This window comes from Gavialis gangeticus, unplaced genomic scaffold (assembly GCF_001723915.1).
Source record: "Gavialis gangeticus isolate Ggan-Ray unplaced genomic scaffold, GavGan_comp1, whole genome shotgun sequence".
Taxonomy (NCBI): Eukaryota; Metazoa; Chordata; order Crocodylia; family Gavialidae; genus Gavialis; species Gavialis gangeticus.
In genome coordinates this window covers 9,025,665-9,042,765 of record NW_017729009.1, presented here as the reverse complement: position 1 = coordinate 9,042,765, position 17,101 = coordinate 9,025,665, and the positions used below count along the sequence as shown (strand labels likewise).

Here is a 17,101-nt window from a genome sequence, read left to right as displayed (position 1 = left end):
AGACTTATCAGGGACCAGCAAAGCAGCCCACAAAAACCCAGGCCACACACTGCACCCTCCCCCTTGTCCACGTCCCTCAAAGACTTATCCCAAACCGCATACCCAAAACTGACCCCAAAGCTAGGCAGAGCATGTGGGGTGCACACGCCATGCCAGCATTGGGGAGGGGCAGATACGCTGCCACCAGAACAGCTTCCAGCTGGAACAAGAGTCAGTGACCCAGAGCAGCTCCAAGCTCATTTTTCACTCTGGAGATGCACCCAACCGAGCCAAAGAGAAGAGAAGAAAGGAGAGCAAAGGCAGCACCAGCAGCTCTCAGCAGCCAGGGTGCTGGTGTGAGCTCCCCACAGCAGAGAGGACATGCATGTGCCAGGACATGGGCCCGCATCAGGGGCAGGAAGAGACTCTTCAAACAACTAGGAGTATGGCAATGCAGGGGGAGGGGGGAAGGGGGGGCTCCAGCTCAGCTTCAGTAGTGCCGCTGGTAGGAGCCCATGGGTTGCTGGGCTGGGGCCCCCGCCCGCCCCTGGGCCACCGTCTGGCTCACCAGATGGGAGAGCGCAGGACCACTCTGGATGAGGGTGTCCAAGGCTTTCTGCACGCTGGGGTTGTCGAAGTTGATGCCAGAAGACACTGGCCTTTGGGCCGCCACGTTGCTTGGGGCTGGCAGACGATTCTGGTGCTGCCCGTAGAGTGCAGGGCCCTGCTGTGGCGCTCCAGGCCGCGGGCCTGCATTCCTGGCAGCAGCGGCGAGCGAAGGGAGCTGGCTGCCCGGGGTCTGCATTCTCTGCTGGGACTGGTTTAAGTTCGGGTTCTGAGGACCGCCCGAGGCCGCCGGGGGCACCACAGAGCTGCTATTGACCACTGCTGCTGCGGCTGCTGCTGCCGCCCCACTATTGAAGAGACTGAGGATCTTTGCCTGCAGCTCCTGCTGGGGGTTCGCAGAGGACGCTGGAGCAGAGCTGGCAGAAGCAAGGGCTGGGGTGCTCTGATGGGCTTGGGAGCTGGGGTGGCTGGACTGGCCAGCCAGAGAGGATCCCGAAGGGGCCCCAAGGGACTGTCTTGACAGAGGAGCTGGAGAGTGAGAGAAGAGGGTTAGTGCTCCACAGACCCGGCTGTGCCAGCACTGGAGAACAGCCCCGCAGGTGAATCCCCAAGTCACACAAGCCAATTGCTACCCACCGCAGGAGGGAGACCATGCCCTGGTGCAGGTTGTGGACAGAACCACCTCCAGGCACAACACCCCAACCAGACCAAATCATAGCCTGTCCCTGCAAGCCCTGGGGCAAGGCCCTTCCCCAGATTGTTAGAACTCCACAGGTGGCAGCCAGAGCCCAAGTTACAAATCTACACCTCCCCACCATGGCCCCAAAGCAGCCCCCTGGGCCCATGTTCCTTTGCCCCAGCCTGAAGGGTCAGCCACTGCTGCCTCCAGCCAGGGAACTCACCCTGCAAAGGGTCAGAGCTCCCCCGGAGCAGCCTCTCCTTCCGGTCTCGCAGGTAATTGATGACCTTGTCGGTCTCTTCGGCAGTCAGGTAGCGGTTGTCTGCCAGCAGGTTCAGGAGCACCTGGATCCCAGGGGGGTGCCCCCCTCGTGCCCCCTCCTCCACGGGAGGTGGCCGCTCACGCTCCTGCAGAATCGCCTCGTCCGCCATCTTGGCAGCCTGCCGGGCTATTTCTTCACGCTCCTTCTCCCGTGACTCTGTCTTGTAGCGCTCGTAGTTCCTTGCCACCAGCACCATGGCATCAGCTTGGGGCATGTTGCGGTGTTCTATACAAGGAAAGAAGGGAGCAGCTAAGACACCAGGTGCTCTGCTCCAGGCCCAGGCCAGCTAATCTGATCAAACTGCTTGACACCCGTCACTGCTCCAGCCCGGACTTGCATCATTTCCTCAGACTCCTGACCGAACAGGTGGCAGCTCCTCCCAGCTTGTGAATCCACTGCTCAGTCCTGGAGTCATGCCTCAGCTGCCACAGTTCCTGAATGGCCCCAGCCACAAAGCACAACAACAGGATTCTCTTTCCTTCCAGAAGCCTTCACAGCAAGGAACTCCTTGAGTTTTGGCACTGTGCTCTGAGCAGCAGAGCAACAAGCAGAGAAAAGCTTCTGGGTTCTTTTGTACATTGCCAACCAAGGGCACAACCCAACCACCCCTCCTTGTCTGCCATCAGTCTTCCTGGGGCACATATAGAGTCCGAACAGGTCAGTAAGGGCTCCCTAATCTAATGTGCAGAAGGTATGAGGCCTAGGCCCTGCCTACCTAAAGGACCTGTGTTTCACACCCCACCGTAATTCTGAAGGTCAGCCCAGCGCAACCTCCTGCAAGCCCCATGGTATGAGCCAAGCCTGCCAGGTGAATGCAAAGGGAGGTCATTCACAGTAGTAGCCGCTCAACTCCCTCGCCCTGAGGTTTGCCAGAGCTGGGACAAGGGCAGCTTTTGGAAGTGCTGCAAGACCGTATCTGAGCATGCCCTTCAGCAGGCAGAGCTAGGCAGGGATACCATGGTGAGGTGTTCTACAGGTGATTTTAAAGCTCTGATGACTCATGAAAGTTATACTGTTTCTCTAAGTTACTGTGCTCTCTACTGTAAGCTGCCTCAAGCCTTTAATTGGCAGGGTTGTGCTTACACTGAATAAATAATCTGCTTAGGCTGCTGAGCCCTGCTCCCCTTCCCCTCAACATGCAGCCACATGTGTTCTGCTCTGTGCACTTCTGCCTGACAGAACAATCAGTGCAGCAGCTCTTCCAGCCCTTCAGCACAACCCGTGCCAGCAGTGACTGCATGGCACCCTGTCCCCCTGAGACCCAGTACCTTGGGGTGTGCCAAACATGATGTTGACAGTGCAGGAGCGGTGAACTTGGTGCTGCTGGGTGATGACAATGGCGAAGGGAGAGCCGCCTCGGCTCACGTCCTCCAGGGCTTGAGACAGAGACATCTCAGTGTTGAGGAAAATCAGGTCCACCACCATGCCCAGGTCCCGCACCTTCCGTCCTACTGACTCCGCATACTCCCTGCACAAAGGGAAAGCAGCCCAGGTAATGCACAGATACCCTGGCACACTGTGCCCACACCTCTGCCTTCATTTCTTTAATGGTCTGTCTACATGGCTAGGCAGCTCCAGTGGAACGGAAGGGGGTTCTGAACCAGCTAGTTAAAATGACAAATGCCTGTGTGAATAGCTGTTCTGGTGTGAAGCCCCGTTTGTTTTTGTTTAGCTGGAATCTATTCAGAACTAACTTCAGCTTAGCCAACACCAGCATCCGCATGAGCTCCAACATGTTCAGATAACTAGTTCAACTGAAGCAGGTGGAGCTTTGGTCACTTAAGGCAGAAATAACAGCCTCCACAAAAACAGGCAGGGCTACAGCTATACTCAGTACCCGGCCAACAGGAATCTGAGACCTGCTGACAGCTGTTGATGTCAATGTGGCCTGTTCTTTGTATTTACAGTAATCTGGACATGGCTACAAAGCCAAATTATAATAAAGCCATGTTTCAATACTCCTAGAGAAGCCGTCATCCACATCTCAGAACCCAGATTCCCCATTACCTTCAGCCCTCAAGAGTCGTGTCTGTTATGACCAAGAGGTACCATGGGATCACACACTCTGCCATCCTAGGTAACACCACTCCACTGCATGCCCCCTGCACTGAGCCCAACAGCTTACACTTGATGTAAGCATCCTCCAGGCAGGCGCCCAGGGTTGGTGAACCCACTGTTTTCTTTGAGAGCCTACTCAAAGGGTTAATTGCTCCCATCTAAGGACATGCCTTATCTCAAATCAGGTCTGGCTTCAGCTTCCAGATGCTGGCTGTTGCTGCACCTTTCAGCACTCTGAGTCGTACCCTGGGAAGGTGCACACAGACTGCAATTAAGCGACTCTGGGCTCTCTGATGAGCCGAATGGGCTGAGCTGAAGGCTCTCAATCAAGCATTTTTTTCTGGTTCCCAAACCACTTTTGTGGCTTTCTTCCAATATGCTGTTCTTCAACATCCTTTCACGGTGCACACAGGTGCAGCACTGGCACCGATCTCATCAGGGCTGTGTTGAGGGAAAACTGCCTCCCTGTTTCCTGGCCATCCATACAAGCAAAGCCAACATTTGCCTTTTTGGCCAAGGTGATGCACAGGGAACCTCTGCTAAGCTGCCTTTCCATTACAACCCTCTCTCTCAGGTCCTGGGAAGTCATGGATCAAGCACCCTGCTCTGGAGATGTGCCCAACCCCTTTCATTCCCAGATCCATGACCTGCACACATTGTACTGGAAGGGGCCTCCAGGGAACTGCACCAGTGCCTTGTCCTCATCATTTGCCCTCCTCCCTGTCTTCACACCATTCACAGATTTTTTCATCTGTGATATTTTTTAACTCGTGTCCAGGGCCATTAATAAATGTGTTACATAGCGCGAGACTGCACACAGATCCTTGCAGAACATCACTAGACATATCCACCATTGGTGAGGATTCCCTGTCAACAGCTGCTATTAGATGCACATCAGGTTGACTAGCTCCTAATCTACTTAATGGGCACCTTCTTGATGCGTGGTAGCCCCATTCCTTAATCAATAATGAATAAGTTAATGAATGGACAGAACAACAAGTAATGACTACTGCAGCTAGCTCTGTATGAATGACATTTCACGCTGGTATAGTAAGAGGGAAAGGAGGGAAACAAGTCAAATTTAAAAGGTCACAATACTGCAAGTGTTTTCTGTCAAAGCAGTAAAGGAAAAACTCTCACTACTCAAAGCCTCTCTCCATTCAAGAAGGTGCAAGGCAAGCTGCTCTGAAAACCTGCTCTCCTTTTTATTCCAGACACACAGCATCCAGCTGATCATGCCAAATAGCTCCTTACTTTGTCTGCTTATTGACCACTATGACAGAACAGTCCACAGGCCTCTCTGCTTCAAAGCGCCGCTTGATTTCCTCGTAATACTGGCGGTACAGCTCCTCCCTGCGGCGCTCCTCACGTTTCAGTCGCTCTGAAAGGAAGCCACGGAAATGGAAGGAACACTGCCCCTCTACCCACTCGGGCCTCTGCTACACGCAGTCCACCTACTCCAGCAGCCTGCAACGCCAGAGGTTCTACTGCGTTGGATACAGGTTAGCAGTACCCCTCAGTTCATTTCACAGCTGAATGCAACCTCCCACCTCCTCCAAGTGGGGCAACCTGCGCATGAGAATGCCAAATTGGCTGATGTGCTTTTCCTTGGGGCACTGACCTTCTGAACTCAAGGGGGGTCTGTCAAAGTCGTCTCTGTAACGGTCATAGCAAGAGTCATCCTTCTTCCGGTAGTAGTCTTCCATGCGAGTGTAGCGGTCATACGATTCCTCTCTCCTGCAAGCAAGCCATTCACAGCCAGAAATGAGGGGTCCCATGCACAAGCATAACCCCATAGGCAGCACACCAACTTCTCCAGCATGCTGCACACTAACCTTCCAACCCCTAGTATGGACCTACCTCTCCTTCCCCATATTACCAAGCAGGTACCACATCTTCCAAACAGCTTGACAATCCACTACCTCCCTGCCCCCACAATCACAAAGGCAGCCTTATGCTCCACTAGCTTGGCCAGCACAGCCTGGCGGCGAGGTACCTGTACACGGGTTCCCGGGGCTCCCGCACATCTCGGTAGCGATCATACATAGGGTCCCGGAAGTCGCGAGGGTCCCTCACATCTCGGGGGTCCCGGAATTCGCGAGGGTCCCTCACATCTCGGGGGTCCCGGAAGTCGCGAGGGTCCCTCATGTCCCGGAAGTCGCGAGGGTCCCTCATGTCCCGGGGGTCTCTGTGGTCTCTGGCATCTCTGGAGTCACGCATGTCTCGCCCACGAATCTCGCGCGCATCCCTGGAATCTCGGCCGTTTCTACCATCCCTGCTATCCCTTGGCTCTCTTCGGGGGCTCCCTCGAAGAGGGGACCGATCGCGTCTTCCATCCCGGCCATCTCCATACACATATGGCTCCCTGGGGAAGGTACCAGGAAAACCCATTAATGGAAAGTCAGGTGAACATCAACAAGCCTAGACCTCTTACCTGCAGTGCCTAAGAGGGGGAGAAAGTTTATTCATCCCCCAGCAAAATAACCATACCTAGAAATGTCCAAATGGGTGGTGATCAAGTCATCTGAAAAGGCTCCTTTATCCACGTGTCTTGCACAGACCAGCAAGGTCCAGAGAATGCACTCTGAACCACCCCTAAGAGTGCAGTGCATATGGGGAACAAGAGAGCAACAGCCAGAAAGAAAGGCATCGCTGCACAGCCTCAAAGACCGCGAGAGACTTTCACACGCAGTGTTTGTTTTGAGGAGTATGGTTACAAAAGGCTTAGGGTGCCATGTCCCCACATCCCCAAGGATGCACAGTTCGCAGAGTCAGAGGGACCAGCCGTTCAACCTATCACTTAGAAAAAGGGTCAGCAGAACACTGGTAATGGAATTCTTCTCAGAAGAGCGTGTTGTGTTCACAGAAACAGCAGGCTCCTTCTCATGACTGGTTCTGTGGAGTTACTAGAGACCAGTGCCAGCCACTGTTGCGTCTTGACACTGGACTGCAGGATGCCTCCGATCAGGACAGGACTAACTTATCCAGCTCTGCATTGCCAGCAGGAACAGGTACCTGTATGACCTCTCTCACCAGGCTTTTGATTATATCAAGCCTGCATACCAGACTCAGGCAGAAGCAGAGGCAGGGAGGTGCAAGATTACATGCCTTCTTTTCCAAAATACTAAGCCCTTTTCCAAATCCCAGCTGGTTTTGCTCAGCAAAGATGACTTTCAATCTATTCTGAATCACAAATGCATAAGCACTTTGGGAATGGGAGCACTGTGCTTCAAGATAAAGTATCCTCCTCATGTGGCTACCATCTGGAGAATACTTCCAAATGATAGAAAGAAATACTCAGTTGATTTCAATACAGCTTCCTTTCAATACTGGCCAGGCTACTAAGTGCCCCTTGCCAACTAGCCTATTCTGGAAGATGCATGGAGGCACCTCCAAAGAAGGAAGAAGGCACCTCCCTTTATTAGATGAATTCTGCACCGCTGACAGCTTCGCTTAAGAATCAAGGGGAGAGCAAGCTCTGAGAGTCACCAGCCAGAGCCAGGCTCTGATATCAGTTGATTGGTTCCCAAACTCAAGCTCTCCTAGGACCCTCTTCTCTGAACAGTAAATGTGAAGGTGTACAAACTAGGATGGCTCAGACATCCACATACACCTGAGGGCTGCACAGCACATCCTATGCTGTGTTCACAACCCAGACAGTGTGCAACTTGTAAAGAGCAAGTCTTGTCTGTGCATGCAGAAGTCTTTTTGGTGATTAAAGTGCACTTGTACCAGGGACACAAGGTCTCTCCAGGACCTACGGTACGAGATGTGGTATCTGCATAGGACATCGAGTAATCTTCCTAGGCATCCCCGTTCACCCAAGTGTAACCAGAGGGGACATGATGAAGATGATGTTCCCCCACATGACAGCCGCAGAAAACACGGCACTTATTGCACCCATCTGGACTTCACTGTATACTCCCAGAGAGATACAGCATGCCATCTTACTACGAGTCAGTGGCAAGTATACAATTCAAGTGCCACAGCTGCAGTCTCAGTACATTGTACACTGTGAAGTATTCATTCCAGCCGTGCTTACCTGGACAAGACACACAAGCATATGGGCCGTACACATCCATCGTTCACAGGGGTCCACCAGGCCCGCTTGCCCTGTACAGCGCAAATGCATGCAGCACTGTCTGCCCCCACCCCCCCTCCTGGCTAGAGCTCCCACAGCACTGCTCAGCCCCAAGGCCTGTGGCATCCACCCGTTTGCGCTCCCCCAAATGTTGCCCAGGCCTGAGGCCCACAGCATCTGCTCCCTTCCCTGCTGCCCGCACGCTTGCGCTCCACAGTACCACCAGGGGCCAGAGCTGATACCTGCAGTATCTGGACTCCCACGCTTGCGCCTGTGTGGCTCTCCCTGGGCCCAATGCCCACGGCATCCAGCCCTCATCGCTTGCGCTCCTGCAGCACCACCCAGGCCCAATGCCAAGGGCATCTGACCCCTGCAAGTCTGCTTGCACTCGGCAGGTTAAGTGCAACAGATACCATGCATCTGTCCCCAAGTTGTGCTGTAAATTGCATGTCTTCTACTCCTAGCAGGAGGCACAGGGAAGTGTCTGCCCAAGGTCTCTAGCTAACAGCACATGGCATCCACCACCTTTTGGCAGCTTGCTCTGGTACATCTGGATGTCACAGCAGGCAGACAGCTCAGATGAGGATGTTTGTTTCACATATACTTGACCCCTCACAGAAGTACTCACAGTACCTTGCCTGCAAGGAGCCCTGTGCTGGGTGTCCAGGGGTATGGTCTTTATCTGCCCTCAGACAAGAGGGAATTTGAAAAGTAGCTATGAAAAATGGACGCGTGAGACTGAATTCTCTGCAGTAATATTACCACCCCTCCCTCCGCACAGATCATCTCGGTGGTATCACCGGAGAAGCTACATGTTGTGTGCCAGACTGGAACCTTGGGTGTCCATTCACACTTCATGGTGTACTGTGGACTGGGTGCAGGACTCTTCGCCTGCTGTGCGACTGGCCAGACACAGGAACACGCAGAGGCTGCATGTGTTGAGTCTACTGGGGCAGGGATGTGTGGGTGAAGTATGCAGATGCCCAGCATCCACTGTATAACTGTACAGAGGGGATGCAGCCCCATGATCCAGAACTAGATGTCCATGCCGAGCAGGGTGGTGTAGCACAGGGAAGTTGGCTCCCTGCAGTGTGCTTTGCTTGCAGGCTCATTTCCAGTCTCATAGCAGCACTGGAAGCCTTCGAGATCAGATGTCAAGTGCTGGTATTCTGCAGCACAGTATGGAGAAGGCTACACCATGGCACTCTCTACAGATGCCTTGGCTTCCCTGACACTTGCCGTCAGGAACAAACAGCAGTTTATCCTTCCCCACCAACCTCATACAACCTCATGCTGCAAAGCAGCACTCGGCTGTAGCCACAGCAGGAAGAACAAGGACCAGCAAGGCCCTTCACCTGTGGAACGAGTGGCCATGTCCCGACTGCTCACTCAAATGTCTCCATTGGCTGTGGAGACGGTGGTGAGGGAAGAAAGAAAGAAATTTAGCAGAGGAAGGTGGGCTCACGCCCTAAAACTTGACCTTCCTAGTATAACTCACTGCTTCCAGGTACTTTACCTTCGTCCTGGGCTGGACCTTGATGAAGCCTTATTCATATTTCTTCTTTCCGCTGCTTTATTAATATCTGAAAAGAATAATCAACCCATCTGTTCAATGCTACGGAACAAAAAAAAGATCATCAGCACATTTCAAATGAAGGCAACAAATTCAAGCAACCAGATGGGGCAAGAAAATCCATTCAGCAAAGAGACATTGTCACTTTGACACTTTTTATTAGATTAAGATGGTACAATGCAATGACTGGTGATAGACTTCTCCCGTTTCCCACTAAAGACAGTGCACAATTTATTTAAAACTCTATGCTTTTATTGTGTTTAGACCCATGCCCACTCTACTCGTCTCATAAGAATACCCTTCTCCTACAGTCTATGGGCCAATTGGACGTAGCTCACCGACTCCAGGAGTCGTCAAACAGCTCTTTGCAAATGGAAAGCTGTTGGCCAGTACATTTGAGTTAAAAATCCAGAGCTAGCCCTGCTGATGGACTATGCTTCTTGACTTCTGGAAAAGAACCCAAGTCTCTCAAAACCAAATTGTTTTGCTTCCAGAAGAATATTTGCTCAAACACCAGCACTCAGAAAGAAGAATCAAGGCTCCTGAAGCAAAAAGCTACCCTGCAAAGTCAACCTCATGCAAGCAAAACACTCTCAGGTCGATGAAATGCAAACAAACACAACAGAGCAGGAATATGAAAAGCGCTACTGTGATTAACTGCATCAAAATGTCCCTTGAAGCTTTCAGTGAGCACAGAGGAGAGGGAAGAGTGGATCACCATAGTGTAGTCGCCGAGAGTACAAATTCAGCCCAGACTACTGGTGATATTGGTCTTCAGCAAAAACCATGAAAATGTCCGAGGCAGATAAGTAAGGCTGTTATCTGCTTGAGTGGAGACAAGCATATTAACTGCTCCATAGAAATGGCTCAGGAGAGTTTTGTGCTCAGGCTGAGAACCTGGGAAGAATCACCCAAGAGCTGGAACGTATCAGCGGTTTGTTAACAGTATAATTATCAGCATCTATTTGCTTAATTTAGAGCTTTCTATTCTCTTGCAATTCAGCCTTTCCTGAGTGAATTTTACAGTTATCATTAGAAGAAAGATGCTGGCTTTTATCTTCATTCTTGCTTTAAGCCGGGAAAGAATTGGCTGTGTCTTTTCTTTCATCGCCAAATAGAAGCAAACACTTGAGCAACAGACAACAGTAACCTAAGAAACAAGCGGGCACCAGAATTGTGGGACTGTTCATTACAGACAGACAGCCTCCCTGGAGGAAGGAATGGACAGGTGTCTGTAAGCACGACAGCTTCCTACTGTACTTCAGGAGAGCAAATTCTGAATTTATGCCAGAGGATGAATGAAGCCAGGGCTGTCCAATGTGGTGAGCCCTGCAGGCCGAAACCAGACCGTGAAGCTTCCCGTGGGCTGGCTGACCCGTGAGCAGTGGTGGTGCTGGTCTCCGCGGCTGTCACACCTGTTACAGCGCTGGCTTCCGAACCCAGGGAGTTAACACCACAGCTGCTTGCTCCCCCGGGCCTCTTTCTGGCTCCCAATTTGAATTTCCAAGAGTGACTGAAAACCCCAATTTTGGCCAGCAGGAAATGGGTGTGGGGAGGCGACTGGAATTAGTTCCATGGGTTCTAGAGCAGTGCTGAAATGGCACATTTCTACAGGAATGAACACTGCTGTGGCAACAAGTCCCACAGGCAAAATCCAGCCCACAAGAAGCCACACAGGAAGGATAGATCCACACCCATGGGCCAGATCCAGTCTGCAGGCCATACATTCGATATCCCTCAACTAAACCACTTGTGAGGTTCCTTCCAACTCTATTATTCTATTTACTGTTATATACATGGGGCGTTTACTCTTCAAACAGATCTATTTGGCAGGGACAGAAAAGGGTGTCAGTGCATTTGTGGCAGAGGTCTAGTGCAGTGCAAAAATGGAGTTAAGAACTCCAGTGCAACATAACATTACCAGGCCCCCCTTACAGAAAAGCACTATCTGCTGCTTTTGTTTAGTGTTTGGTTTTTTGTTTTGTTTTTTTATTTCAAGATGTTACTACGGAAATCTAGATTATAGTGCCACAATCAATCCCATGGATCATTACAAAAATGAAATTCAACTATACATAAATTTGAACAAAAAGTCTACTGAAAGAAGCACCCTTCACAAGGATTCTTCTCTTCTGCAAATTGAAGGATTTTCAACAACATTTTATTTAGTGCCAGCAGCATTTACAGATTCATATTTACAAGACAATTTTCAGGAAAAAAAACAAAACTTTCATCTTGAAGAATTTTCATAGATTAAGGCCAGAATGGACATTTTGTTATCAGTCAGTCCAATCTCTTGAATAGCACAAGTTGTAAGATTTCCTCGAATTAATTCCTACCTCAAGGCTAATGCAATTGCAGTGAACTACAGCAGATCTTTTACAAGGAAGTAATCCAATCTTGATTTTAAAGTTGCTAGTGATGGAGACTCCAGCACAGCCCTTGGTAAACTGCCCTGTTACTTACTCATGTCCAACCCCAATTTGTCCAGCTTCAAGTTCCAGCCCTGGTCTTGTCTGCTAGACTGTAGTCCCCTTTCTGTCACCACACTTCAGACATGTTCCCCAATCCTTTAATCCTTCTGGTGGCTCTTCCCAAATGCTGGCCAATTACAAAATCCTTCTTGAACCATGGGCGCCAAAAACGGACATGGGATTCCAGTGGCGGCCACACAAGACCCAAGCCCAGAGGTAGTATCATCCCCCTGCTCCTACTGAAGCCCCTTCCTGCTAGCAGATCTAGGGACAACACGTGCTTTTTGGGTCATGGCATTAGGCTGGGCTCAGCTCAGCTGATCTGCCCCTGCCAACTTGAGTTGCCACTTCCCTGGGGGCAGCCTTCACTCTATCAACATGGTCTCTATTCTTTACCCCTAGGTGACCTGACAGTAAAATTAAACAGGCACCTATTTCTGTTTGCATCTAGATTACCAAGCAATCCAAATCAGCACCAGGTGACCTGCTCTCTCCATTCCCCAGTTCACTGCATTCTTGCCTAGTGTCTGTAATCATTTTATAGTCCACCATGTCATGACAAAAATATTAACTAAGGTATACCTGGAAATGGATGTGCATGGGACCCCATTAAAAAAAAAAAAAGACCCACTCAATGACAATCCCCACAAGCAGTCGCAACAAGAGACCCATTAGCCAGTTTTTAATCCACTGAAGATATAAAACAAGCATGGACACATTCAAGTCTGACAGATTCCTAGAGGCTGTTACGTAAGCACCCTTGTCTTTACACCCAAACCTTGTGATTTTTGTGAGGTTCCAAGTTAGCGTGACAAGAGCGGTTCTTCCTGAACCCATCTGACTAGTGTTAATTACCTCAACCTCTTTTGATTATTTATTAATAGAGTCCTCTATCAGCCACTTCATTATTCTGCCTGGATCAATGTCAGGCTGGCAATCCTATATTACTCAGGTCACCCCCCTTAACCTTTTTAAATATCAGTGCAATTTTCAGCATTCATTCTGACCTCTGGAGCTTCCTCCATTTTCCAAGACTATGCTATTTTCTTAATGCTGATATTGTTTAATGAGAACTGCCATACCAGCTAGCTCAGGGGCTGACAACATGGGGCCTGCAAGTGCAGCACGGAACCCTTCTGGGGGGAAGCTGCACTCGCACCACAGCTGGGGAGCAGCGGGTCTGGGAGAAAGCAGTGGTTACATGGACACAGATCCCAGATGGAGGGTAGCTGCACTGGGGCTGGGAAGCTGACAGTTTTCCCACACTGCTATTGTTCTCCCCCAGCTGGAAGCTGTGCTCATACTGCAGCTGGGGAGTTGAGAGGAGAGCTGTGGTGCAAGTGCAGCTCCCAGGTGCATGGCTTCGGCAGGGGTGCAGGGAGCCCCTACCCCACCCTAGCTGATGCACGGCCAAAGCCCTGCAGCTTGGGTCAGACTGGATCCAGGCTGTTCCAGCCTCTATCCTGACAGGGGCTGCTGGCCCCCAAGCTAGCCAGACCAGAGTTCCACCTAGACCAGTCTTCAACAGTGGCAAGCAGCAGATACTTCCAAGGAAGCATATACGAAACGAGGCATGGGTAGAGTGATTCATACCCCGTCATTCCTTGCCAGTCACCAGCACTCACAGATTTGGGAATGTTGTGAGCCTGAAGTTACAATCCCTGACACTCCTATTTACTAGCCACCAATGGACCAACTTGTCATAAAAGTTGGTAACTCCTTTTTGAACCTGGTTATACTATTAGCTTCCACAATGCCCTGTAGCAACCAGATTCCTATATTACTTTTAATTCCATAAAAACATAACTTGTTTTGCTTGCTGCCTGCTAATTTCAAGTGCCCTTTAACTCTTCTGTTATAAGAAAGTAGAAAACAGTTCCCTATTAGCCTGTTCAAGTCATTCATTATTTTACAGACCTTTCCCATAAAAATCTCCCAATCACTTCTTTTCCAAGCTGAAGAGTCCCAACACTCTCAGCCAATTTCCTATCTTTCTGGCCCTTCTCTGTACTTTGATTGATGATGATGAATTAATGAAAAAGAACTCCTAGCTCTTAAACCTCTGAGACACAGGTTATACAGGCCTAAGGATTAACGTATCCAATTTTAGCAACTGCTTTTTAACATTCTCTTCCATAGTAGTAGAATGGAAAATATGTTATCATTGTGATAAAAATACATCATTTAGCTTTAAGTACAGAGCAAATATTCACTGAACAGTGAGAAAGCTTTTATGCATTATCATTGACAATTGTTCCATTTCCATCTGGTATTGAAACAATAGTCATTGTTAGAGTTTGTGTTTTGGGGGGTTTTTTTTTTTTTTTTGGTCGGTTCCCCCCCCCCCATTTTGTTTTGTTTTTTTAATTTTTATTACTCTTAATTCTGTTGGCTACAGATTTCTCCTTGTGCCCTTTTGCTTTCCTTATCAAACTTAAAACATTTCTATCTTTAAACTTTTTATTTATTTATTTTTACCATCACCACCCACTTCTTCCATCTTCTATTTTAATTACTATTTCTATACCCTTACTAAGTCAGATGCATAGCCTTTTGCAATTATGGTTGTCTGGACATTTAGCATACAGCTCCTAATTAGCTTCCATTTTATTCATCCTTCTGGCTAATATCTTCCTTCCAGCTGATTTGGCTCAGCTGTTTTCAGCTCTGTGAAACCAGTTTTCTTTAAAGCACCTTGCATGTATGTACATACTTAACTGCAGGCCAAAACTTTATATACATGCTTTGTGTGATCATTTTCATGTAAGCAACCACTAACTTCCAGATGAGGGCAGATACTGAATTACCAGGGATTTTATAAAGAAATTCCATGAAATACCAGGTAAGAGGGTTGGGGGTTTTTTTGTTTGTTTGTTTGTTTTTTGCAGTCATTGTTGTGTTGGTAAATATTAAATACTAACACAACCAAACCAGTTTGAAGAAACACCAAGGTAACAAGGAGAAAGCACTATAACTGCCATATCAGGCAAGACTGGAAGAAAGATCTCGCAGAAATACAATGCCTAGAAAGTTGGGGGTTTTTTTTTAAACTAATGCTAAGCAGGTTTCACACAATGGTCCTTCCACCAAGCTTTAAAGATAAAGCCCCATGTTTCTACTGGAATGCATGCTGGGGTCAGGAGAAGAGCATGTAGCAGTTTTCCTTACCTAATCTATACCCTTTAAAAAGGCGGCCCTTCTCACCGTCCAGAGCGGCCTGGACGTCTTCTAGACGGTCATACTGCACGAACCCATAGCCATGGAACATGCTGAGGGCTGGAAAAATTAACAGCAGTGCAAGACCAGTTACAAGTAGGGGACAGCGCTACAACACCCAGGCCATGACAAACCCCACCAGGCCAGGCCCAGAAAATAGAAAGGATATCTATCCCACACACACATTAAATAGAGGCCAGAGTTTACAAAATGTGAAAAAGGAAAAACTGTATGCAGCTGTAAAAGGTCATAAAGCAGGTCAGCTTCTTCAGCTGGACAGTGACCAAGAGCCAATTAAGATAAAAATAAAGAACAGACTTGGATGGTATAGTATTATACCTCAAATCACAAAAGATAAAATAGAGAATATCACAGGACAGTCTAACATGCCTTAGGCTTCAGTTTTACCAAAGAAACTTAGCATTCAAAGAAAATGCAGATAAGGAAAGCCATCATTAATTATTTGGGGATTATTTATTTATATTAAAAAAAGAAATGACCAGAGGACATTTTGATAAGCATGAACATTAGGTTTCTAACTTCCCAGCCATTAAAAGGCATAAAATAAAATACTAACCCCTGATTTTGCCATATTTTGAAAATATCTCTTCCATTTCTTCCCGGGTCATGTGGTCTGTAGGCAAATTGCCGACAAAAAGTCTTCTCTCTAAATCCTGCGGATTGGTGCTGTTAGTGAAGTCACTCTGATTGATGCTATTGCTCTTGCGTCCTCGAGCCATTTTGCTTTGGTTCCAAATGCAACTCTTCACAAAAAAGAAGAATGGCCATGCATATCATTTCACACCCACAACCATTACAATTCAGTTGGAACGCGGTTCGACGCAACACACTTGCAGACTAGAAGCCACCTGGATCTGTTTGATGCAAGCTTCGTTCCAGAGAAATCCTTATTAAGAATGTGGAAACTTGGCAGATATTTCGCTGCTGGGTTTGACCTTCCTGTCTTGCTGAATGAAAAGCATCAACCTGATTTTACTTTAAATCTGTGCTTGGTAATTTCAAGGTATGCTTTGATGAGTTTAATTCTAATTCTAGATACAGGCATTGTGATCTTAGGCTGTTTACTAGTGCCCATCATTGTACCACACACAAGTACTTGGAGCTCCTTGGTTTATAATGCTGGAGCGAGTATCACGTTTCCTCACATACAACACACCCCCAGTAACACATCTTGCTTTGGGAAGGCAAAATATAGAAAAACGAGATTTTCCTCAAGCCGTGGCCGGTTGCGGGTCACAGAGCAAGCCCTCCTGGGAACACTGAGTATCCAGGAAGTGCCAGTGCAGGAGAGAGTCTGCCACACAGGGTGTTCCTGGTACCACACTTCCTGGACGCTCTCCGTTTCCAGGAGGACGTACTCTGTCACCTGGGGTTAGGCCCCAGCCCTTTGCAGGGCACAGCATCTCCCATGTCACACGCCTCCTCAAGACACTGCCAGCTGGTCGCTTGCCATTTTGGGCACAGCCTGCGGTGCTTTGCCAATAGCTACAGGTAAGCACAAGACTTGTGTGCAGCTGGCATGGTGTGCAGGAGCGCTCCTTTCCCAGCCAAGACAACAGCTTCCCAGCTTCACGCACAGCTCCTTTCAGAGGGAAAAAGCGTGCGCTGTATGTGAGAAAAGGCAGCAACAAGCAGAGAGGAAGAAGCCATCTTACAGGTCTAACAAGGCAAAAGTAACAAGACCTCCTCGCGGTCCTGGAGCGAACGAGGACAATGGCCCAGGAGAAAGCAAAGTGCGTGCGGCCCCTGGGACCCGCCGTCACTCACCCCTGCTCCACCCAAAGGGTATAGCAGGGCCTGCCGGCGGCCCCCCTCCCGCAGATCTGGAGGTTTGCCCCATTGAGGTGGTGCCCCGACAGGGGCTAGTCTGCACTATGGAGCTGCGCACCCCCAGGGCAGCCCCATCTCCAGAGGCTACGGCCACGCTCCACACCACTACAGCCATGCTGGGCCTGGGGACCTGCTCACACAACGGACGTGCGTCAGGGTGCTCGGGACAAGCGAGACAACACCCCCCGGATCCCGCCGCCGTTCACACGAGCCCTCCCCGCCCGCGGCCCCTTCTACTCCGCCTCGCCCCACGGCGACAACGGCAGCGGCACCCGCGGGAGGCGGCACCACGGCCGCGCCC

At 49.5% G+C, this 17,101-nt stretch overlaps 1 protein-coding gene across 3 annotated transcripts in view; it reads right to left on the bottom strand.

Annotated features, from left to right (window-relative positions):
* Positions 1-246: 246 nt before the first annotated feature.
* NCOA5 (nuclear receptor coactivator 5) overlaps positions 247-17,101 on the bottom strand; it is a 30,423-nt gene continuing 13,568 nt past the window's right edge. Inside the window, exons 1-9 of one of the 3 annotated variants that reach the window (XM_019509911.1) lie at positions 15,527-16,197; positions 14,902-15,009; positions 9,203-9,269; positions 5,602-5,970; positions 5,227-5,342; positions 4,860-4,986; positions 2,816-3,015; positions 1,449-1,772; positions 247-1,074 (exon numbers count right to left, since the gene is read on the bottom strand). In XM_019509911.1, coding sequence (XP_019365456.1) covers positions 470-1,074; positions 1,449-1,772; positions 2,816-3,015; positions 4,860-4,986; positions 5,227-5,342; positions 5,602-5,970; positions 9,203-9,269; positions 14,902-15,009; positions 15,527-15,689 — 2,079 coding nt within the window. In that variant the 5' untranslated portion in view covers positions 15,690-16,197 and the 3' untranslated portion in view covers positions 247-469. Of the gene's footprint in view, positions 1,075-1,448; positions 1,773-2,815; positions 3,016-4,859; positions 4,987-5,226; positions 5,343-5,601; positions 5,971-9,202; positions 9,270-14,901; positions 15,010-15,526; positions 16,198-17,101 lie in introns of those variants that run through there. The other 2 variants (XM_019509913.1, XM_019509914.1) reach the window with 2 other exon arrangements.